A 24074-nucleotide genomic window follows, 5' to 3' on the forward strand; every position below is an offset into this window, starting at 1 on the left:
ATTCGAAGAGCGTAGTCAATGTCACTGAACTGTGCATGTAGAAATTTTTGAAATGGTGAATCTTTGGCTATGTGTATTTTCACCAAAAAAAAAAAAAAAAGAGTTTGAGAAGTTAGAGGATTGATAGGTTGTGGGGTTGTTAACCAATGTCATTAAACAACATGTGTACTTCTGTTTCATGAGAAACTATTTGTTCTGTGAGCGTTCACCTGAAGTACAATAAAAAAAAAAAAAAGAAGTTCAACTTATAAAAGTGACTTGGGGAGTTCCACTCTAACGCACCCAGACTCAACTCCCCACCCTGGAACGGCTCTGCTCTCCCACCATCTGGTAGTATTCACTTAGTGGACTGACTCTCATGTGAATTATAGGTTAAAAAGTAGTTCAAAGTCAGTTTACCTAAAGGCTTGTCGTTTTTAAAACAGTCTCTAGTCAAGTGCACCTCCCCAAGGTCACCTTCAGTCGAGAGCTCCACTGAGGGGCTAGGAGCTGCTCACGTCCTCCAAGGTCTCAATTCCTGATGCGGAGCAGCTTCTGCCTTGGAACTTCCTGGGACTGGGTGTGAGGGCAGCAGTTACTGGGTGAGAGGTTTGAGAAGAGACAGCAAAGAAGGTGTTAATGAATAATCACAGAGCCTCATTCTCCATAAAGGCAATTACTGGGATTGATTGTTTCCATGTTTCCTTAGTCACGGTTCAGGTTGCTTGTTTCACTCAGGTTAAGACAGATGAATGCCAAATGCACGCAGGCATGTGATATCAGGAGAGTTATTGATGGCATGTCCAAGGCCTCTGCCTTCTCCTACAGATGCAACCAGGGGTCTCAGCTGGGCTGAAGGGAAAGCATAGTCATCATGGGATGAAGCACAAGTGGGGAGGGTGGGCACTTGTGGACCTTGGGATTTTAGATAACACACCCTCTACATTTCCTTTCCCTGCAGCGCATGGTGTAAACGCGGTGGTTTTCTGAATTGACCATGCGGTGGCATCATCGCATAGAGGGCTTGTTAAGCATAGGTTGCTCAGCCCCACCTCCAGAGTTTCTAATTCAATGGATCTGGGTTGGGCCTGAGAATTTGAGTTTCAACAAGTTCCCAAATGATGATGGTAATCTGTGGATGCCATTTTGAGAACCAGTGGAATAGTGGTTAAGAGCAAGAACATCAGAGCCAGACTATTAGGCCTTCAATCCTGGCTGTACAGTTTACTAGCTGTGTGATCCTGATTCAATTACTTAACCTCTCTGTGCCTCCATTTCCTGATCTTTAAAGCAGGGACGATAATAGTGCCCACCTCCTGGGGTTGTTGAAAGGAATAAATTAGTTAGAACTTGAAAGCACTTAAGAGCAGTGCCTGTAATTAGAGGGCATGTCCTGTGAGTGTTGGATAAATAAATGAAGGACCTAGCCATTTGGAATTGTGACCGTGTCAGCCCGAGTCCCATTTCCCCAACACCCGCAGCTGTTGGTAGAGTTGCGAGACCATTTTTACCCATTAGTCTTCAATTCCATCTCTGGTGTCCAAGAAAGTTAATGCCCAGCTCAGTGCCAGCAGGAGGGAGGTTACATCAACATCCATCAAAATCCACTTCTCAAGCTACTCTTAACCTTTGAAATCTACTGAATGTGCCAAATGCAATTCAGTGAAACTGGGACCCTCACTGTGTTGCATTTGGGATTTCTCTCCCTTGTGTTGGCAAAAAGAGGGGCTGCCTTTTATGTCAGCCTCAGTGACAGCCTCATACTGACCACTGCCATTTGTTGAATGCTTATTCTGTGCCCCGTGATATACCTTTTACACACGTTTTTGTTTAATCCTCACAATGTCTCTAATAGATATTAATTATTGTGCCTGTTTTAATATTGCTGGGGTTCAGAGAAGTAAATGAGTCACACAGCTGTCAAGTGATAACCCAAAATTAATAGCTAGGTCTGTCTGCCTTCAAAATTCATGATCTGAAAACTCTAATATATCACCTCCCTAACTTTATGTGTGAAGGAGCCCTGGTAGCACAGTGGTTAAAGGTGCTCGACTATAAACCGAAAGGTCAGTGGTTTGAAACCACCAGCGGCTCTGCAGGAGAAAGACGTGGCAGTCTGCTTCCATAGAGATTTACAGCCTTGGAAACCCTATGGGGTCACTAAGAGTTGGAATTGACTCGATGGCAGTGGGTAAATTTATGTGTATATACAAATATATAGGTGATATATATAGAAAGGTTAGAAATGGGCCCCAAGATACCAGCAGTGGCAAGTGCGCCCCAAAATAAGCACCCCAAAACTAGAACTGGGCTCTGTTTCAGGGATTTACTTTCCTAAAGCCACTTAAGTGGCAGCGGGATTCATAGAACACATTCATTTTGGAAATGTCCTCCTCACCCACTTGCCTTCCATTGCCGGTTATTCTTTTTGGCTTGACTTCTGGAAGGAATTGTGCTCAAGTTCCCAAAGTCAGCTTTTCTTGTCTAAATTTGGATTTTGACTTAGTATCTTAACATTTCTGCTCTAGAACAGCTCTCCAAACCAAATGGTCAGTAGAGCATGCAGAGACAATATTGAATATGTGAAGAAATAAAATGCTAAGCTAATAAAAGTTTACTTTTTTCCGTAGTGTTCCTTTCTGCCGAAATTCTCCATTCACATAGAAACCAAGTATGAGGACAACAAAGGAAGCAACAACAGCGTGAGTAACCTCCCTTGTTCCATACCGTGCTTGAGTCTTGGGTTCTGAAAGTCACAGTACTTCTCCCAGCCGTGTGTGTGGGTCTGGGGCCACCAGCACCATCTGTGCCTGGGACTTCAGACAAATTCTGGCCTTTGGCTTCTGAGGGTTATTTCTCTGGGATTTGTCCCTGGGGTTATTTTGTTGTCAAGATTTTCTTTCTTCGGTTTTCATGTACTTTCTATTGGCCTATATGCAGAAACCTCTGTGGCCTGGAGTGAGGTCACTCAGAGGTGGATAGGAGGTGGGAATCTCAGAATTCCAGGATTTGCTTTCTGATCGTTGGATTGAACACACATCTGCTCGGTGACTGTTCGTATTTACCTAGAAAACTGAATACAATCAGATATGTGTGTGCATACTATACATATTCTCTGGACTATGCTTATGTTCACATATATATATATCCTACCTTGAGTTTTCTTAAAATTATGGTGTACCCCTGCAAAATATTTACCTCATCAGGCATCTGACTCTTAATAAACTTCAGCAAAGTAGTTTCTTTCTTAGTACTGTATTAGTATCCATCGTCTAACCTGGCTTTTACCCCCAGGCTCTTTCTGTTGGGGCGATACATTCCTAAATTCCTTTCTCTTTGGGAATGAATAATTTAATCTGCTGAGAGCCTCATTCTGAGACTGGGCTTGTGAGTTCTGACAAGACTCAGCCATGGAAGGGAAGAGCCTGGGTCCAGAAGCTGCAGGACTTCACTTATTTTTCTATCTCATTGTTGTGCTTTGCGTTTGAGGAGAGTGGTGAAGATTGAGACTGTCAAAATGGGAAAGAGAGAGTCTTCTTTCGAGGTGTTCCCTTTGGTTCCTTATCTGAGAGGAGGGAATGCAAAACAGGATGCAGCATGTCATGGAGGTACCAAAGTGCCATGAGGCAAGACCTAAGGACTCATAAACACCATCAGCTTGGAACCCTTCTCTCTTGTGGAAACCCTTGCTGGTGAGAGCAGAGAAACCCTCTAGAAGGGACGGCTTTGGCCAAACCTACTCTGGTTCTTTGTGTTGACATTTTCTAGAAACATCTTCAAGAAAGTTCCTTCTCTGGGCAGGAACAAATTTCTCTAGAAGGCATGGGTATTATTTGTGCAGTGGACACTATAATAACTTGCAGTTTGGCCCACTTGGATAGGCTGGAAGGTGTGAACAGCAGAGGCCTGAGCTCTGGGAACTTGGCCATGTGATCTGGCATTCTGACTGTTCTTCTGAGCTACTTGGTGCAGGTTATTGTACCCAACCCCAGAGACACAGGATGTCCCATTCAAGATCAAATCTTCAAGGGCAGAACTTGGGTGGTTCCCCAGTGATGTCACTCAAGAACTACATGTCACACTAGCTTGGTGAAGGAGGACACTCATTCATTCACTTACTCAAAGTGTTCAGCAAAGGTGTATCAAACACATTCTATTTATATGTCACCGTACGAGTTACATAGATGTTATTAAAAATAAGACTTGTTTCCCAACCTTCAAGTACTCACAGTTTCACTGAGGGAAAAAGACCAACATATTAAATGACTTAAAACATAAGTGCAATACTGGGCTTCTCTTTTGGTATGAAGAGTCACCACCAATCAGACTTCAGAATGGTGAGAGCTTTGGGGACAGCCATCATTACAGATACATCTATATACAGGGACTGACTTGACTTCAGCTTCTCAAACTGTGTTAGGAAACCTGGAGTTTATCAGGATCAGCAAACTACTTTTTTTGTAAATAAAAATTTTATTAGAACACAGCCACACTTACCGTTTGTATATTGTCTATGGCTGCCTTGTGCTACAATGGCAGAGTTGAGTAGCTGCAACAGCGACCGTATTACCTGCAAAGCTGAAAATGTTTACTGTCTGGCCCTTTACAGAAAAAATTTTGCAACCTCTGGTTTAGAAAGAATCAAATCCAAATAGCACCCACCAAGTCTCAAAATCTGACCACCTGATCTCCCCACCAGCTGTCCCAGGCATAGGCCTTCTGCAGAGTTCCTGGAACTTTCCAGAGGGGAGAAGAATGCAGCCAGCAGGGGTACTTTCCTCCCACTAAATTCAGGAAGCTTATGGTTAGCATCCCATGGTGGTGACTTCCAAGGAAAAGTTTAGAACCAACTCCTTGTCTGCAGTTTAAAATCAGAGACGCTTTGCTGAGCAACTTCACCAATGACCACAATGCCTAAAACACTGTCACATGGTGCTTAAACCTGAACCCTTTTAAAATGATGAGTTTTTCTGATTGAAAGATTAATATATGGCTGTCAAAATTTGGAAAATGCAGAAGAGCACAAAAAAAAAAAAGAAAAAGAAAGAAAGAAAACAAAAGAAAAGCCAGTAGTAATCCCACAATTCAGAGATAACTACTGTTAGTATTTTGGTTCATGTTGCAGATTATTTTTTAATGAATTTGTTTTTAAACCATTTCCCCAAAAATTGAATCACACAGTATGTTATTTTTAATGTCATGAAGTCTCTTTCCTCAATATGATTTTTAATGGCTATACAGTATTCCATAGTTAAATGTACTTCTTTAAGTAATTGCCTATTGCTGGATACTGAAGTGGGCTTTACCCTCAAGAAAAGGATGAAACAGATTAGGTAAGCCCAGATTGGTTTTTCTGCACAAATACAGGGGTCGGGGGGTGGGGGGAGATACAGGGGGATTTTCTTTTAAAATGTATTTATTTTTTAGTCTTTCCAAACAAATTCACTTGTTTTCTCTCTTTTTTTTTTTTTTTTTTGGACTCTGTCCCCATGAGGTAGTTCAAAACAGCTCTCCCTTTATAGGGTACAGAGGGGACAAGTGGCCTGGCCAGGATCCTCACAGGTTGATAGGACAAACATAATCTTAGGACCAACATAATCTTCTGGTCTGTCCTCTGCTCCATTCAAAGAGTCAACAAAATTCACATGCTTAGCATTTATTGTCCTGGACCTCTTTCTGCCAGGTGCTAAGTTCTTTTCACCACTCTCCTGGGAATTTAAAATACCAGGTTATATATCTTTAGAGTCAGGAGGCCCTGCCCGTGCCAAGGGCAAAGACTCTGAGACTCAGGCTGGCCTACAAAAGAAACACTGAACCCCAAGCACTCCTGTGCAGTCCTTGTCAACACAATTTGCATCCTCTGGGAGAAATGCCAGCTATTGGACCTTGCATTGCCTCCTTTTACCCAACTTGCTAACTCGGAGACTACTCGCATGGCCTGTTCCTTACTTGTCATGGCATCTGTATTAGTTTCCTAAACGCTTTTGCCCTTGAGTCGATTCCAATTCATAGTGACCCTGCAGGACAGAAGAAGACTGCCCCATAGGGTTTCCAAGGCTGTAATCTTCATGGAAGCAGACTGCATAGCTTTCTACCCCAGAGTGGCTGGTGAGTTTGAACCGGCGACCTTTTGGTTAGCAGCTGAGCGCTTAACCACTGCACCACCAAGACTCCTTTTTTAGTTTCCCAAGGTTGCGCTAAACACAGTACCACAAACTGGGTGGTTTATAAGAAGAGAAACTTACTTTCTCACAGTTCTGGAGCCTTGAAATCCAAAATTTGGGTGGCAGCAGTATTGACTCCTGAGCTTTGAGGGAAAATCTGTTTCATGCTTTTCTCTTAGCTTCTGGTGACAGCCGGCGATCCTTGGTGTTCCTTGGCTTGTAGATTTATCACTCCAAGCTTTGCCTTGGACTCCGCATGGCTATCTTCCCTCTGTTTTTTCCTTTTTATAAGGACACCACTCACTGGATTAGGACCCACCCTACATCAGTATGACCTCATGTTCATTTAACTGATAACATCTTCAGAGATCCTAGTTGCAAACAAGGTTGTATTCACAGGTACCAGGGGTTCAGACATCAACATATCTTTTTGGAGGACATAATTCAATCCATAACAGCATCCAACTTTCCCAAATCCAAGCTCTGCCATCTTGTTACAGTGAAGAGGCCCTAAATGTGACTCTGCTCCTGTTCCCACCCAGCCTCTGCCCAGCTCTGCTCCGGAGATCCCCAGGTCTTGCTCCTGAGGTCACTGGACCAGACGGGCCAGCCCCAGCTTGATTAGACTTCTTCCTTTGCAGATTTGCCTTCCTCGTATTGACATATTTAGCAGCAGCTGGTTCGAGCTTCGTCCCAGGGAGGCAGAACAACAGGGCTTCATCAGTTTTTGTTCAGATTTATTAATGCTTCAAAATCAAAACATGAAAATAATAATACTTTAATTACTAAAAGATAATTTAGTCCAAGGGTCAAAACTAGAGCCTTCAGCACCGAGTCTGTGTTGGCGTGCTCCTTTTCTGTCCTAGACTGAGTTACTAAAGAAAGCGGTGCAGAAGTGGATATTTCTCATCTCAACATGTGCCAAATTATTTAATAAACTCTGTTCATCTCATTGCATTTTCTAGGTGTATAGTCTTATTATCCAACTACCATCCCTTATATTGCTATCTGCACCTTGTTTCCTCCCCTACTTGCCAAAAACCTTCATGAAATGGTTGATGATAAGAAGCAATAATTAAATTGCAAGACGGTAGTGATAATCACATTGATTCTTGGTTCAGCAGAGTACATGTTGTCAGCCTATTATCAATTACCATATAAGTAATCTTTTTTACATGATTCAATATCTAGAATAATAATAATTAAAAAAAAAACAAAAAAACAGTGGCAGGATGGCTAGAAATAAATATCTCCTTCTCCTTAAAGTAAAACTAGTATATTTTGACTGTGGAAACCTGCAAACTGAGCATATTAACCTGGACACAATGGGGAAGTTTTCTTAAATCAAGACTTGTTTGTTTTGTGCACATACTGATGAGAATTATTTAGGGCTTAATTAGTGCTGGGGAGGACGGCACCATGCCAGGGTAAGATTCTGCGGTTTGTCCAAGGCCTTAAATCTAGATCTGGGAGAGCCAGTGCGTGGTTCAGCTGAAGTAAAGGCGGCACGTGTTACTGGCATTCAACAGGGTTAATGGGGGGCAGCTTGCCTTGACTTCCTCTTCCAAACCAAACAGGCACCATTTAAGCAGTGATTCTCAACCTTGGCTGCACATTGGACTCACCTGAGAAGTTTTAACAAGGACTCATGCCGGGGTCCCACCCCCAGAGATTCTGATTTAATTGTCCTGGGTACAGACTTGTCTAAATCAGCCAACACACAGGAAGGATACAACACTCTGTTCCAGAATGGGGTTCACACTGAGTAGAGATTCTCCAACTGGGAGTGTGTACAGTTTTAAAGAGTCCACTTTCCCACCCCAACAGAGGAACCTGATGTGTTCTTATAGGGTGGGATGTAGCCCGCAGCTCGGATTAACCAGTAAGCACAGCATGCACCGGCTTGCATTGAGCATGGTAAGCACGGGCTTAATTGTATTTACTTGCTAATCTGTGGTGAGCAATTTCACAAATTTCACCACACCTTTGATGTAATGGGGAACAGGTGAAATTGTGCGCTGCAGATTTGTGGTAAGGCACAATTGGGCCCATGCTACCTAGTTTATTGGGTAATCCAGCCCTCGATAGGATATGCTGCCCCCACTCCATTGGAGAAGCTAGACCAATCATGGCTTTGTATTAAAATCACCTGGGAGGCTTGACCAACGATTGATTTGTCTGGGGCCTGGTGGTACAATGGTTAAGGGTTCAGCTGCTAACCAAAAGGGTTGCCAGTTCGAATCCACCAGGCACTCCTTGGAAACCATTTGAGGCCATTCTGCTCTGTTCTGTAGGGTCGCTATGAGTCCGAATCCACTCAACAGTAATGGGTTTAGTTTTTTTTAGTACGAAGTGTGGTCTAGGTATTAAAATATTCAAAGCTCCCCGGTTTATAAAGTGCCATCGAGGCTGAGAACTGGGAATTTAAAGGAAATATTTAAGTGCTAATTAAAACCAACTGTGAACACTTAGGAAACCAGGTTCTCCAAATGTGTTCACTTGTTCACACCCCTGGAATTAGAGCAGCTTTTCAAAACCATGTTTATAAGCACTCCCCCTGCAACCCTACACACAATTAAAGGGGCTCGGGGTACCATATCTATACTCATTAGCCACATATCCCCAAGGGCAAAGGATTTCTCTGCAAAGAAACTCCTCTGATCACATGACAAGACTGGCCAGCTTGGTTCTCTTCTTTGCAGAGCTCTCCTTGGAGGTTGTTTAAAGGAATATTTGGAATTTATGTAGTTTCTAATTCAGCTATGTTGTAATGAAGGAACATAAAATTTAGAATCAAAAAATCAAAATCAAAATCCTAGCTGTATATTGTTGTTAGGTGCTGTCGAGTCAATTCCGACTCATAGTGACCCTATGTATAACAGAACGAAACACTTAAACTGTATGACCTAATCGATTATTGTAACCAATTGGAGTCTTGGTTTCTTTATCAATAAAATAGAGTAAATAATGCTTTTGTCACAGTATGGAAGAGTCATAGAAGTTCATTTACCTGGAAGCACTTTATAAACTGTAAAGTGTGCTATACATACATTAGGTGTGGCTACTGTTATGGTCGTACCAGGGATTAACTATGTTAATGGAAATTTCCTAATAAGATGGTGATTTTGGCTGTGAATTGTTGACATACCATTTTTTGTTCAACAAATATTGAGCATCTACTATGTGACAGACATTATGAGAGGTATTGAGGGTATAGTGATAAGACAGACAAATCCTCCACTACTCATGGAGTGGGGGAAGCAGATAATAAGCAAGTAAACAACAGAATTAACATCTATAGTAAGTGCTAGTCAAAGGGGCAGTGATGATGGTTCAGTGGTAGAATTCTCACCACTAGAAAGACCTGGGTTCGATTCCTGGCCAGTACACCTCAAACACTGCCACCACCTGTCTGTCAGTGAAGTCTTTTGTGTTGCTGTGATGCAGAACTGATTTCAGTAGAGCTTCTAGACTGAGATGAACTAGGAAGAAAGGCCTGGCAATCTACTTGTGAAAGTCAGCCAATGAAAACCCTATAGATCACAACACTCTGATCCTGTTTTACATGGGGCTGCCAGGAGCGGGGGCCAACCTGATGGCAGCTAACCATAACAAGAAGTGCTAATCAGGATGGTGAAGGGAGCTCCAGGAATGCCTCTCAGAAGAAGTGTCAAATCCATGTGAGACCAGTGTGGGAAGGAGACAACCATATGAAGGGCTTTCCAGGCAAGGTGATGGCAAGGGCAAAGGCACCTGAATAGCCTGGCATATTCCGGCAACTGTCAGAAAACCAGTGGCCAGAGCATCATGAGTGAGAGTAGGCTGGCAGGAAATGAGATCGAAAATGTAGCAGAAGCCCAGATCTTGTCAGACTTTTCAGGCCATGGTAAAGGGTTTGGATTTTAGTGCAGTGGGAAGCTGTTGAAGAATTTTTAACAAAGGAGTGACAGGACATGTTATATATGGTGTTACTTCTTTTTATTTTGGAATAATTTTAAATTTACAGTAAAGTGCAAAGATAGTAGAGATAATTCCCATATACTCTTCATCCAGCTTCCCCTAAACTTAACATCTTAAATAACCATGGTGCATTTGTCAATGTAAGAAATTAGCATTGGCACAATATTTTAAACTAAAACTTTGTTCAGATTTCACCAGTTTTTCCACTAATGTCCTTTTTCCGTGGCAGGATCCAGTTTAGGATACCACATTACATTGGGTGATTTATGTTTTCAGATATTTGCTCTGGCTGTTCTGTAGAGAATGGATGGTAGGATGGCAAGAATGGAAGCAGGAAGTTCAGTTTGGCAGGTTGTTGCAATAATCTGGGCCAAAGCTGACGGTGGGTTGGAATGGAGAGATGGCATTGGAGAAAGAAGGGAGGATAAACATATTCTGGAGACTTTCTGTTGGATTGATGTGGGCCATAAAAGAGGAACAAAATAAGGATAATCCCAGGATTTCTAGTGTCATCTGTTGGCCCTGGGTGGGTAGTGGTACTATGGAGTGAGGAATGGTGAAGGATGAGCAGGTTCTGGGGGAAAATCAAGGGCTCCATTTTGGACAGGATCAATTTAAGATACCAATGAGACTTCCAAGTGGAAATGGCAGATAAATTGTTGGGCATATGAGTCTGGAGTCTAGAGAGTGGTCAAAGCTGTGATTCAGAGATGGAAATGAGCAAGGTTATCTAGGGAGATGGAGTGACAGAACAGAGAAGACTCCAGATGCTCCAGGTGAAGAGTGCCCTGGTCCTGAGAAGGACCTTCCTTGGCTTTCAAGTCCAGCTTCTGATTATTATCTTTACTCCTTGGTTAAGACTCATTTTCAGTCAATGAGTTGTGCGTGGTTTTAGGAGATTTGATTATCTCATTTAACTAATTACAAAGGTCTGCCAGAGAAAGATTTTTAGGATAATTTCTTCCCCTGGGTGCCCTCTGTGGATGAATTGAGTAAACATCTCAGTGCTTTGATATTGAGTCAACTTGCATTGCTTTGGAGAGATGGCCAGAAAAGTTCTCCTCCTGACCACAAGTTACCAGCTGACAAAGAGGGAATTTCATCATCTTTGACAAGCTGCATATATTAAGAATTTGTTATTACAATAGTCATAACAGAGTTTGTTTTATTATTAGAATTACTGTTAGTACAAGAGGACAACAAGGATGGGTATAGGATAAAGTAATGTATTAACACATTGCCTTATTTTGCCTCCCTCTCATGCCACACATAACATCCAACAGAAAATCAGTCTTTCTCCAAGATATATCCATTTGTAAAGCAGTGGTGCCTGTGAGGACTGTAGGATCCATATTTACAGGAATCAGGAGCTGATTATCTCTTCCTTAAGTGGCCTATAATTGAGGATTATAGAAAGAAAAGAGCATTTGCTTTAATTTTAGACATGATCTCTGATGTCTTCATCTTTATGTTGTTGTTTTTAACCTTAGGTTATTATAACCAACCACCTACAAAATCTGCAATTTCATAAGTCAGTACATGCTAAAAAGACACTTGCACAAAACACACCTGTTGGCAGTTTGGAAGGATTATTACCCACTCTGGTCCCATGAAGTGGAAAGTCATTGTCCTTACTCAGTCTTTATCTAATGGTATCATTTTGAGGACCGTGGAAATGGATCATATTTTATTCCTTAAGATGTTTCCATTGCTATCTGTGGTCCAATTTGTGATCAAGAGCTAGATGTCAAAAACACATGCACACACACAAGCAAAAGGGGTGTCCAGCGTGAGGGCTAACTTTCTGATTCTCGGGGATAGTCACAACACAGCTTCCCTCTGCGTTTCAAAGAAGCTAGAATTTATTGGTAAGTAATCCTTATTAGTAGTAGATATAGCTTTAAGTGGTGTGCTGCTTTTTGTCTAAGCCTGGTTCACTGGGCTGTGCTAAATCCAAAAAGCGCTGCCTCTGCTGATGTGTTAGTACTAAGGGCTAAGAAGACAGTTAACCAAACTGGTCAAAAGCAGCATAGGCTGAATCATTGTTGGGAAACCGGAGGTCAGAACTGAAAAAGCAATACCAAGTCTCTCAAGGTCTGGGTGACCATTTTGCAGCTACTGTAGTAATATAATGATTGACTCAGGCAAGAATCATCAGTGGATGCTAAGTTCATTGATTGAAGCAGTATTGAAGAACAGGACATTCACACTGTCACAAAATATCACCCCACAGATTATGTATTAATTATAAACAGTGGAAAAATCTAGAGGATACCATCAAGTAAGCATATCTAGCATCACCAGTAATAGGACAAACTGACCTAATGTACCTTCCATTGTGACACACTGAGAAGGACACATCACCTATGGATTATCCTTGCCAAAGAAGTTTAACCTGAATTCAGTCATGAGGAAACAACTTAGACGAATCCAAATTGAAGAACATTCTACAAAATAACTGGCCAGAACTCTAAATGAACATGTCATTGAAGACATGTAACAACATAGATTAAAGGAGACTAAAGGAATTTGACAGTTAAATGTAATGCCTTATCCTTGATTGGATCCTGAATTTGGAGGTGGAGGAGAGACAGAGAGAAAGAAAATATATTATTGGGATAACTGGGGAAATGTGACTATGGACCATGTATTAGATAATAGTATGGTATAGTATTACATCAATATTAAGTTCATTACTGTGGTCATTATATTGTGTTTATGTAGGAGAATGTCCTTATTCTTAGTAGATACATGCTGAGGTACAGTGAATTACTTAATATGGCCTTCTAGCCATAGTCTTTGTGATTCCCACACAATGATTGGGTGGGACCATGCAAATAAAGTGTATGGAACCCTAACAAGGTGTGATGGTTGATGTTGTGTGTTGGCTTGGCTAGGCCATGATACCCAGTATTGTGTGGCTGTCCTCCATTTTGTGATCTGATATAATTATCCTAATTATCCTTAATTTTTTGTGTTGTAAATCTTCACCTCTATATGTTAATGAAGCAGGATTAGTGTAGGGTGTATCTTGAGTCACAGCCTTGCAGGGGGGCATGAACTCAAGTCCCACCCTTACTCAAGTCATGCCCGTCACTGGTGTGTGACCTACATCCTATGTAACTATGTGGGTGCTCTGGCAGAGCTCTCTGTTTCTCTGCATTTGGATCCTGCATCCAGCTCGTCATTGTCTGACCTCCGGTTCTTGGGACCTGAGCCAGCAGCCTGCCATCTGACCTACTAATTCTGGGATTTGCCAGCTTCTACAGTCCTGTAGGCCAGCAGCCTATCATCCGACCTGATTCGCCAGCCTCTGCAGTGTGAATCAGCAGCCTGTCGTCTAACCTGATTTTCCAGCTTCCGCAGCCTTGCAAGCCAGCCGCCTGTCACCTGGCCTGCCGATTTGGGTTTGTTGGCCCCTGCCACCACATGAGTCAGGAAAAGCCTACACCTGACCCATAGATTTGGGACTTGCCAGCCTCCACAACCACGTGAGCCATTTTCTTTATACAGTTAGTGAGTTCTGTGAGATATTGCAGTGAATTACAGATCCTAAACACAGGAGGGAAAGCACTGAGGGGAGAAAGCAGAGTTGATGTTAGAGATGATGGAGTAGTACAGCAGTTTGGAAAAGTTGGACTTTTAGGACGTCTTTAACCTCCGCCTCACAGAAACAAGCTTTGTGCTGATCCTTATAATAGAAATTATTCATTTACAAGCCAACATATTTAGGAATGAAGTATGTAGTTTACTCACTCTCACATGGTCTGGCAAGAAAAATTTGTGTATGTATTTTTTTTCTTCAAAAAATCTTATGACACCAACAAAGAGAATTTCGAAAAGGAAATCAGGAAAATAGTACCACTGCAATAGCCTGTGAAAAGATAAAATACTTAGGAATAAATCTAACTAGGGAAGCAAAAGACCTATAAAAAGAAAACTACAAAACACTATGGCAAGAAACCGAAAGAGACCTACATAAATGGAAAAACATACCATGCTCATGGTTAGGAAGACTCAGCATTGTAAAAATGCCGATCCTACCCAAAGCAATCTACAGATATAATGCAATCCTGATCCAAATACCAGCAGCATGCTTTAATGAGATGGAAAAACTAATCATTAACTTTATATGGAAAGAAAAGAGGCCCTGGACAAGCAAAGCATTGTAGTAGAAAAAGAACGAAGTAGGAGGCCTCACACTACCTGATCTCAGAACCTACTATACACCTACAGTATCAGAATAGCCTGGTCCTGGTACAAAGACAGACACGTAGACCAGTGGAACAGAATCAAGAACCCAGATGTAAATCCATCCACCTTTGGTCAGCTGATCTTTGACAAAGGACCAAGTCCATTAAATGGGGAAAAGACAGTCTTTTTAACAAATGTTGCTGGCAAAACTGGATGTCCATCTGTAAAAAAATTAAACAGGACCCATACCTCACACCAGACACAAAAACTAACTCAAGATGGATCAAAGATCTAAATATAAAACCTAAAATGATAGCGCATGGCAGAAAAAATAGGGACAACACTAGGGGTGCTAATACATGGCATAAATTCAATACAAACCATAACTAACAACGCACAAACACTTGAGGAGAAACTAGATAACTGGAAGACTTCACCAAAAGAGTAAGAGGAGAACCTACAGACTGGGAAAAAATTTTTGGCTACGACATATCTGACAAGGGTCTAATCTCTAAAATGTATAGAATAATTCAACACCTCAATAACAAAAAGACAAATAATCCAATTAAAAAAAGGGCAAAGGATATGAACAAGCACTTCACCAAAGGAGACATTCAGGCAGCTAACACACAAGTGAGAACAGGCTCGCTATCATTAGCCATTAGAGAAATGCAAATCAAAACTACAATAAGATACCATCTCACCGGACATTACTGGCACTAATCAAAGAAAACAAAATAACAAATGTTGGAGAGGTTGCAGGGAGATTGACACTCTTGTACACCGCTGGTGGGAATGTGAAATGGTACAACCACAATGGAAAACAATAGGGTGCCTCCTTAAAAAGCTAGAAATAGAAATACCATATGATCCAGCAATCCCACTCCTAGGAAATAAGAGCTGTCACGAGAATAGACATATTACAACCAATGTCATGAAACAATTTATGTATAAATTTTGAATGAGAAACTAATTTGTGCTGTAATGCTCATTGCAGCATTATTCACAATAGCAAAAAGATGGAAACAACTTAAGTGCCCATTAAGAGATGAATGGATAAACAAATTATGGTACATACATACAATGGAATACCACACAATTATAAAGAACAATGATGAATCCACAAAACATCTAACAACCTGGATGAATCTGGAGGGCATTATGCTGAGTGGAATGTCAATCACAAAAGGACAAATATTTTATGAGACCACTATTATAAAAACCCAAGAAAAGGTTTACACGCACACACCCAAAAAAACAATCTTTGATGGTTACAAGGGAGGGGAGGGGTGGGGAGAGGAAATCACTAACTAGATAGTAGAGAAGTGTTAACTTTGGTGAAGGGAAAGACAATACACAATGTAGGGGAAGTCAGCACAGCTTGACCAAGGTAAAGTCATAGAAGCTTCCTAGACACATCCAAACACCTTGAGGGACTGAGTTACTGGAGCTGAGGGCGGGGGACCATGGTCTTGGGGGACATCTAGGTCAATTGGCATAGTATAGTCTATAAAGAAAGTGTACTACATCCTACTTTGGTGAGTAGCATCTGCTGTCTTAAAAGCTTGTGAGCAGCCACCTAAGATACATCTGTTGGTCTCATCCCATTCGGAGCAAAAGAGAATGAAGAAAACCAAAGATACAAGGAAGATATTAGTCCAAAGGACTATGGACCACATGAACCACAGCCTCTACCAGCCTGATCCCAGAAGAACTAGATGGTGCCCAGCTACCACCACTGACAGCTCTGACAGGGATCACAGTAGAGGTTCCTGGACAGAGCGGGAGAAAAATGTAGAACAAAATTCAAATTCACAAGAAAAGACCAGACTTACTGGTCTGACACAGACTGGAGAACCCTTGAGAATATGGCCCCTGGACATCCTGCTAACTTAGAACTGAAGCCACTCCTAAAGTCCACCTTTCAGCCAAAGATTACACAAGCCTATAAAACAAACAGTTTAACACATATGAGGAACGTGCTTCTTAGTTCAGTCAAGTATACAAGACCAAATGGGCAACACCTGCCCGAAAGCAAAGACAAGAAGGCAAGAAGGGATAGGAAAACTGGAAGAATAGACATGAGGTACCTGGGATGTAAAGGGAAAGAGGGAGAGTGCCGGCACATTGCAGGGATTGCAACCAATGTCATGAAACAATTTGTGTATAAATTTTTGAATGAGAAACTGATTTGCACCGTAAACTTTCACCAAAAGCACAATTAAGAAAAAAAAAAACTTTGTAAAAAACAAAACAAAGAAGTGAGAAAATATACCTGGGGCAGGGAATAGCTTCAGGGAAAAAAAGAAAAATCTTATGAAAGTTGAGGAAGTATTCACATGCTGCAATGAGATGGCAACTAACTTGCTCAGGGTCACACAGAGTTTTACTTTTGGCAGCCAGGAAGATGAAGTTTTCAGTCATCTCTCTCTTTTCAGTGGTATTCTGATTTCATTAATGAAACAGAAAAATACTAGCCTAATCGTGACTCTTAGCGACATCAATGTTGATTCTATTCACCCAAAGATGTTTATAAAGGGGAGACTTTAGACTTTGAAAAATCTTAGGTTCTCTGTAAGTGATTTAACACTCTGGGTTTTGTCCTGATGTTTTGAAGAAGCAGATAGAGATGGGTCAGTCTGAATGTATATCCCTTCTAAGGGTTCAATCCCAGGTTATGTACCTTGCCTATGTGTTTCTAGAACACCCTATCTGTGCCTCCCCAACCACAGCACTTATTATGCTGTATTATAATTAGCCACTTAACTGTCTGTCTCTCCAACTAGTTTAAGCTCTGTGAGGGCAGACACCAAGTCTTTCTTGTTTATGTTTGTGCCCAGAATACCTGACACATAGAAGATACTCAGAAAAGTTTGTAATGAATGACCGAACAAAAAATAAGTCATTAAACCAAGACAGGAAGAAGGCAAGGATGCCTGCTATTGCCTCTGCTATCCAACATTCTAGAAAGAGACTAGACAATGTAATAAGAAGAGAAAAAGATGTTCACTTTGGCAGCACACATTGTCAAGTTGGAATAATACAGAGAAGATTAAGCAGGCTCCTGCATAATGATGGCATGCAAATTTGTGAAGCCTCCCACAGTTTTCTTCCTTTGTATAAGAAAGAAGTGGAAATTAAAAAGTATACATCTATGTGCTTATTTGGTAAAAAGAAATACAGGAGGGACAAACAGAACTAATGAGATTGGTTACCTACAGGGGTGGGTGGGAACGGGGTGGAGAGATGGAGAGAGAAGCAGTACTTCTTTGAGTATAGCTTTTTGTATAGTTTGACTTTTAGAACCATGTTAATGTTTTCTACACTCAAAAATAATAATACCAAATCAACAAGGATTGGGGGTGGGGAGACTCTAAAATAAGAATATAAACAGAAACAAATGAACCTAACTATATTTTAAATGAATAAAATAAGGGGGGAAAAAAGTAACCCAAGAAACTCTTGGTTACTCAGTATTTTGACCAAGTCTAAAGACAAAAAGAACCGTAAACAAAATGGAATCCTCAACCATGAGTTTGTTTTTTTGCAGTGGTATGGGAGAAAGATGTGGCAGTCTGCTTTTGAAAAGATTTATAGCCTTGGAAACCCTATGGGACAGTTCTACTCCGTCCTATAGGGTCGTTATGAGTTAGAATCAACTCAACGGCCGTGGGTTTATGGGCCAGCAATACTGAAACTATTTTCTATGTGATGTAAGTTTGATCAAATGAGCAAATATAATGAAGATAATGGGAGCCAGGCATCTTACTTCTGGAGAAAGGGCTTATAAGTAAGCAAAGGGAAAAAACCAAAATGTACCCTGTGGTGTGTTGGAAATATCGGTATGAATTCATGATTTTTATATAGATATATGTGTATATATGTATGTAGCTCTGTCCCCTATAAGGGAACCAAGACATAATGACACCTCAGTAGCAGACAGTACACCTAGTATTCAGATCTTGTTTTCTTTTCTTTTTCTATTGTGCTTTTGGTGAAAGTTTACAGGTCAAGTTAATTTCTCATACAAAAATTTATACACATATTGTTATGTGACGTTATAATATAATGTCCCTGTAATATGAGAGCATACTGCCCCTTTCTACCCCAGGTTTCCTGTGTCACTCCAACCAGCTCCTGTCCATTCCTGCTTTCTCGTCCTGCCTCCAGACAGGAGCTGCCCGTTTGGTCTCATGTATCTGCTTGAATTAAGGAGCACACTCTTCATGAGTATTATTTTATGTTTTATAGTCCAGTCTAATCTTTGTCTGAAGAGTGGGCTTCGGGAACGGTTTCAGTTCTGGGTTAACAGAGTGTCCGGGGACCATGGCTTCAGGGGTTTCTCCAGTTCCTCAGTCAGACCATTAAATCTGATCTTTTTACGTGAATTTGAGTTCTGCTCCACACACTTTTCTCCTGCTCCATCAGGGACTCTCTGTTGTGTTCCCTGTCAGGGCGGTCATTGGTGGTGCCAGGCACCATCTAGTTCTTCTGGTCTCAGGCTAATGGAGTCTCTGGTTTATGTGGCCCTTTTGTTTCTTGGGCTCATTTTTCCTTGTGTCTTTGGTGTTCTTCATTCTCCTTTCCTCCATGTGGATTGGGACCAATTGATGCATCTTAGATGGCCACTTGCAAGCTTTTAAGACCGCAGACGCCGCTAACCAAAGTGGGTTGCAGAACATTTTCTTAATAAACTTTATTATGCCAGTTGACCTAGATGTCCCCCAAATCCATGGTCCCCAGACCCTAGCCCCTGCTACTCTGTCCCTCGAAGTATTTGGTTGTGTTCAGGAAACTTCTTAGCTTTTGGTTTAGTCCAATTGTGCTGACTTCCCCTATATTGTGTGTTGTCCTTCCCTTCACCTAAGATGATTCTTATCTACTATCTAGTTAGTAAATAACCCTCACCCTCCCTCCCCACCCTCGTAACCATCAAAGAATGTTTTCTTCTGTTTAAACCTTTTCTTGAGTTCTTATATTAGTGGCCTCATACAATGGTTGTCCTTTTGCAACTGACTAATTTCACTCAGCATAATGCCTAGATCTTGTTTTCTAAGTACTACTTCCCACTGAAAGGAATCAGAGCTTCTTAGAGAAATGGTAGATTCTAGGGCTGGGGCAAGGAAAGTACAGGATGAGGCTAGAACACCTTGTTATGCCAAAAAGTAACAAAGTGCTCAAAAAATGATGGTGACACATCAAAAGCATGAGAATTTGCTTAAAGGATCTCTCACTGGCCAAATTTGGGGCAATTTGAACATCAACATAAATATTGACAGTAATAAATTATAACCCATTGAATAAAATAAGAATCCAGGAGTTCATAGTGCTATAAATAAAGAAAAAGAAAAATAAGTAAATGGAGAAAAAGGAAAGGTCTTCCTTATAGTAGAATGCCAACTAATAAATACAGAAGGAATAATGGAGTATGTAAAAGAAAATCACCACTTGCAACCGTCATGATAATTGGATTAGGCAGGAATCATCACTGGATGCTAAAACCATCAAGTTAAAGTTTGATGAGGAACAGGATATTTGCATACTCTTAAAGTATCTCTCCACAAATTACTTATTAAGTAAAAAGAGAAAAAATGATTATTTTACAACAGAGAAACGTGGTGGATACTGCCTTAACCAAGTGTCCTTAGCGTTATCAATTCTGGAGCAAACCAGTGTCAAGGGCTTACTGATAATGATGTACTGGAAATAACACAACCTCACTTTTGTGGTATTCCTGCCAAAAAATGCATAACCTGAACCTAATCATAAGGAAACATCAGACAAGCCCAAATTGATGGGATTCTATAAAATAACTGGCCTGCACTCTCCAAAATGTGAAGGTCATGAAAGACAAAGGCTGATGCGTTGTTTTTGGTTAAAAGAGACTAAAGAGACAAGACAACTAAATTCAATATGTGATCCTGAGTTGGATGCTGAACTTGAGGGGTAAATAGCCAAAATGATATTACTGGGATAAACTTGGCAAAATTTGAATATGGACTGCAGATTAGATAATAGTATTATGTCACTGTTAAATTTCCTGATTTTGATCATTGTGCTGTGGTTATGTAAGAGAATGTCCTTGTTCTTAGGAAATTCACACTGAAATATTTAAGGGTAGAGGGACATGATGTCTACAACTTACTCTGAATGTGAATAACAAAGGAAATAGAGCAAATGTTAACAGTTGAGGAATCTGGGTAAAGAGTATTCTGGAGTTTTTTGTACTATTCTTGTAATTTTTCTGTAAGCTTGAAATGATACCAAAATTTATAATTACAATAATTTTTAATAGAAATAAAAATTAAACAGAAAAGGAAAATAGTGGTATAAGGAAAGTAACCAAAGACACATAATTTTTTTTTTATTTGCAGAAAACCCATTGCTGTGAGTCGATTCCAACTCATAGCAACCCTATAGGACAAAGTAGAACTGCCCCATAGAGTTTCCAAGGAACGCCTGGTGGATTCGAACTGCCAGCCTTTTGGTTAGCAGCTGTAGCATTTAACCACTACGCCACCAGGGTTTCCTATTTGCAGATAGTATGTCTAAATTGAAAATCTAAGAGAATCTATATAAATAGTTGAAACTATTGAGTTCAGCCAGGTTACTAGATATAAGATCAGCATATAAATATCAATTGTGTCCCCATATATCAATAATAATCAGTTACCAAAAAACCAAACCCATTGCCATCAAGTCAATTCTGACTCATAGTGGCCCTAGAGGACACAGTAGAACTGCCCTGTAGGGTTTCCAAGGAGCAGCTGGTGGATTCAAACTGCCGATCCATTAGTTAGCAGCTGAGCTCTTAACCACTGAGCCACCAGAGCTCCAATAATCAATTAGAAAAATAATTTTAAAAAGATCCCTTTAACAGTACCAACACAACTCTAAGGTACCTAGGAACAAATTTAACTTTTATAGAAAATTATTATTAATGGACATAACAAAAGACTTGAATAAATGGTAAAATACTCCATGTTCATGAGTGGGAAGACTAAATACTGTAAAGAAGTAAATTCTTCCTTCAGTTAATCTCTAGATTAAATGTCATTCCAATCAAAATCCCAACAGAATTGTCGTAAATTGATTCTATATAAATAGAAGAATAAAAGTCCAAAAATAACCAGGACAAATTTTAAACAGAGAACGAGGAGGGAAGATTCATCCTACCCGTTAATAAAACGGTATTAATCCAGATAGTGTAGTATTGATACAAAGATATAAATAGGCCTAATGATAATAGGCATTTGGTACATAGTAGAGAAAGTGTCTCAAATTAGTGGGGAGAAAAGATAAATTTCTCAGTAGACTGACATTGGGTCAATTGGCATTTCATATGGACAAATAAAATATTAGATCCTTACCTCACTCCACATTCAAAAATAAATTCCAAAAGGAGTTTACAATCCTGCATGTAAAAAAACCACTAAAATAATTTAAGAATATATTGTTTTGGATACATTTATGTATTATATAAAAAATATGGAACAAATTTATGATAGCTGTCAGCCTGGAGAGCGAAAGAAATGGACTTTACGTGTGAAATTTTATTTTGTAAGAATAAAAAGGAAAGGGCAGAATGGGAATCAAATATGATAAAATATTGACTTGTGTTTGAGTGGTGGGTAGTGTCTGTTTGTTATATGGTCCTTAACACCAGGATCTGGGTGTTGGTCTTTGGAGTTTTGAATAAAATACTTATCCAGCTCTTCTGTTCTGTGAAACTGAAGCCTCTTCTCCTTTTTGTGATCCATTCTTAGCTCCAGTCACTGGTTTTGTAGTTATTTCCCAAAATGTTTGCCCCCAACCCCCAAAAAGACCTAATTACTTTGAAGAAACAATGCAGTTCACTTAAAAAAAAAAAAAAAAGACACAGCTTCCCTGTTTATTTACTTAGAGGTTTATGTTTGTTGAGACCAGTTGTTGGTACCTCAGTGAATGGATTACTCACAACAGATGATTGCCGACAACCTTTGGGTCTTGGAGCATTTGGGATAAGAATGCTTTAGGAATCAGCCTAAGGCAGGGCTTCAGAGAGGTTCCTTCCGGTTGGCACCCCTGCTGATAAGTTACATTTCTAACAAGGTATCAGGTGACGCTAATTCTGCCGGTTAGAACGCCAAACCCAAACCCAATGCCTTCAAGATTCCAACTCATAGCGATCCTATAGAGTTTCCAAATCTGTAAAATCTCTGTGGAAGCAGAGTGCCATATCTTTGTCCGGAGGAGAGTCGATCACTTTAACCACTGCACCACCACGGTCAAGTCGATTCCAACTCATAGCAACCTTATTGGACAGAGTAGAGCTGCCCTATAGGGTTTCCAAGGTGCGGCTGGTGGATTCAGACTGCCAACCTTTTGGTTAGCAGCCGTTGCTCTTAACCACTCTGCCACCAGGGCTCCGAACCACTAGTAAAAAACCCATTGCCGTAGAGTAGATTCCGACTCATAATGACCCTATAGAACAGAGTAGAACTACCCCAGAGGGTTTCCAAGGAGCAGCTGGTGTGTTAGAACTGCCGATCTTGTGGTTAGCAGCTGACCTCTGAACCACTGTGCCACCAGGGCTCCTCTAGTAGAGCAGCAGTTCTCAAAATTTATTATACATAAGAATCACCTGGGGATCAGACTGAATCAGAATCTACATTTTAACAAGATCCTCAACAAGAACCCAGCAGTATTAGCATTGTCTGGTACCTTGTTAGAAATGCACATTATCAACAGGGATGGGAACCAGAAGGAACCAGTTCAAAGCCCTGGCCTAAAGCTCACAGCTGGCCAAGCCCATTTAGCAGGATGATGTACTAGACTCAGAAATCGGGGGCTTTGGAACAGACAGGGTCCAAAGCAGGGCTCTGTAGTCCAGTGATAATTGGACTTCATCTTTCTGAACTTCCTCAGCTGTGAAATGGGGGGTGGAGTAAGGAGGGGGAAACGCCCAATTGAGAGGATTATTGGGAGGTTTCAAGAAGAACAAATAGGCTCCATAAACGGTGGTTGTTTTCTTCTCTAACTTCAGTTTGTCTTTGTGGGAACTACTTCAGAGTTAGAATGTTAGAGATCTGCAAGTGGGGAAATTAATTTGGGGAGTTCCTTTGGAGGGAAGGTGCTAACTTCTCAGATTTTTGTAATCTTCAGTTCCTACTTCCTTTCTACCATCCAGCATGGGGCATCCTCAGAGAAGAGTTGATAAGAAGTCACATATCCCTTTTGAGTTCACTTTTCCAGGGTAGGAGAGGGAGTGGTCACCAGTCTGAGCCTTGGACCCTCAGTCTGGTGGCCTCCTGCCTGGTTTCAGAGCCAGTCTTTCTTTGAGTCTCATTCACCTGTAGGGGGTGCTGCTTGGCACAGCTCTGCTCCAAGAGGCAAGAGCCACCTGTCATTGTTGCGACAGGTTAGTAATCAACAATAGAGAAGCAGAACGGTGAAGGGATGAAGGCTATAAGTGCTGGAGTCAGAACAGCTGGGTTTAATTCTGGCTCAGCTACTTGTTAGGTGCCGTCGAGTTGGTTCCAACTCATAGTGACCCTATGGTACAAGAGAATGAAACACTGCCCGATCCTACGCCATCTTCACAATCGTTATTAAATTGTTCGAGTCCGTTGCTGCAGCCACTATGTCAGTCCATCTCGTTGAGGCTCTTACTTTTTTTCACTGACCCTCTGCTTTACCAAGCATGATATCTTTCTCCAGGGCCTAGTCCCTCCTGATAATATGTCCAAAGTATATGAGATGAAGTCTTGCCATCCTCACTTCTAAGGAGCATTCTGG

General features: G+C 40.9%; 1 protein-coding gene and 1 non-coding gene across 4 annotated transcripts in view; both read left to right on the forward strand.

The window, feature by feature from the left end:
* Window positions 1-24074, forward strand: part of PITPNC1 (phosphatidylinositol transfer protein cytoplasmic 1) — a 325421-nt gene that overhangs the window by 219887 nt on the left and 81460 nt on the right. For all 3 annotated transcript variants that reach the window (XM_004374205.2, XM_023729304.1, XM_023729305.1), the window contains exon 5: window positions 2610-2681. In XM_004374205.2, coding sequence (XP_004374262.1) covers window positions 2610-2681 — 72 coding nt within the window. The remainder of the gene's footprint in view (window positions 1-2609; window positions 2682-24074) is intronic.
* On the forward strand, window positions 17302-17406 carry LOC111820184 (U6 spliceosomal RNA). The gene has a single exon (XR_002823727.1). It is a non-coding gene; the product is annotated as a U6 spliceosomal RNA (small nuclear RNA).

This window comes from Trichechus manatus, unplaced genomic scaffold, assembly GCF_000243295.1.
Source record: "Trichechus manatus latirostris isolate Lorelei unplaced genomic scaffold, TriManLat1.0 scaffold00028, whole genome shotgun sequence".
In the NCBI taxonomy this organism is placed as follows: Eukaryota; Metazoa; Chordata; class Mammalia; order Sirenia; family Trichechidae; genus Trichechus; species Trichechus manatus.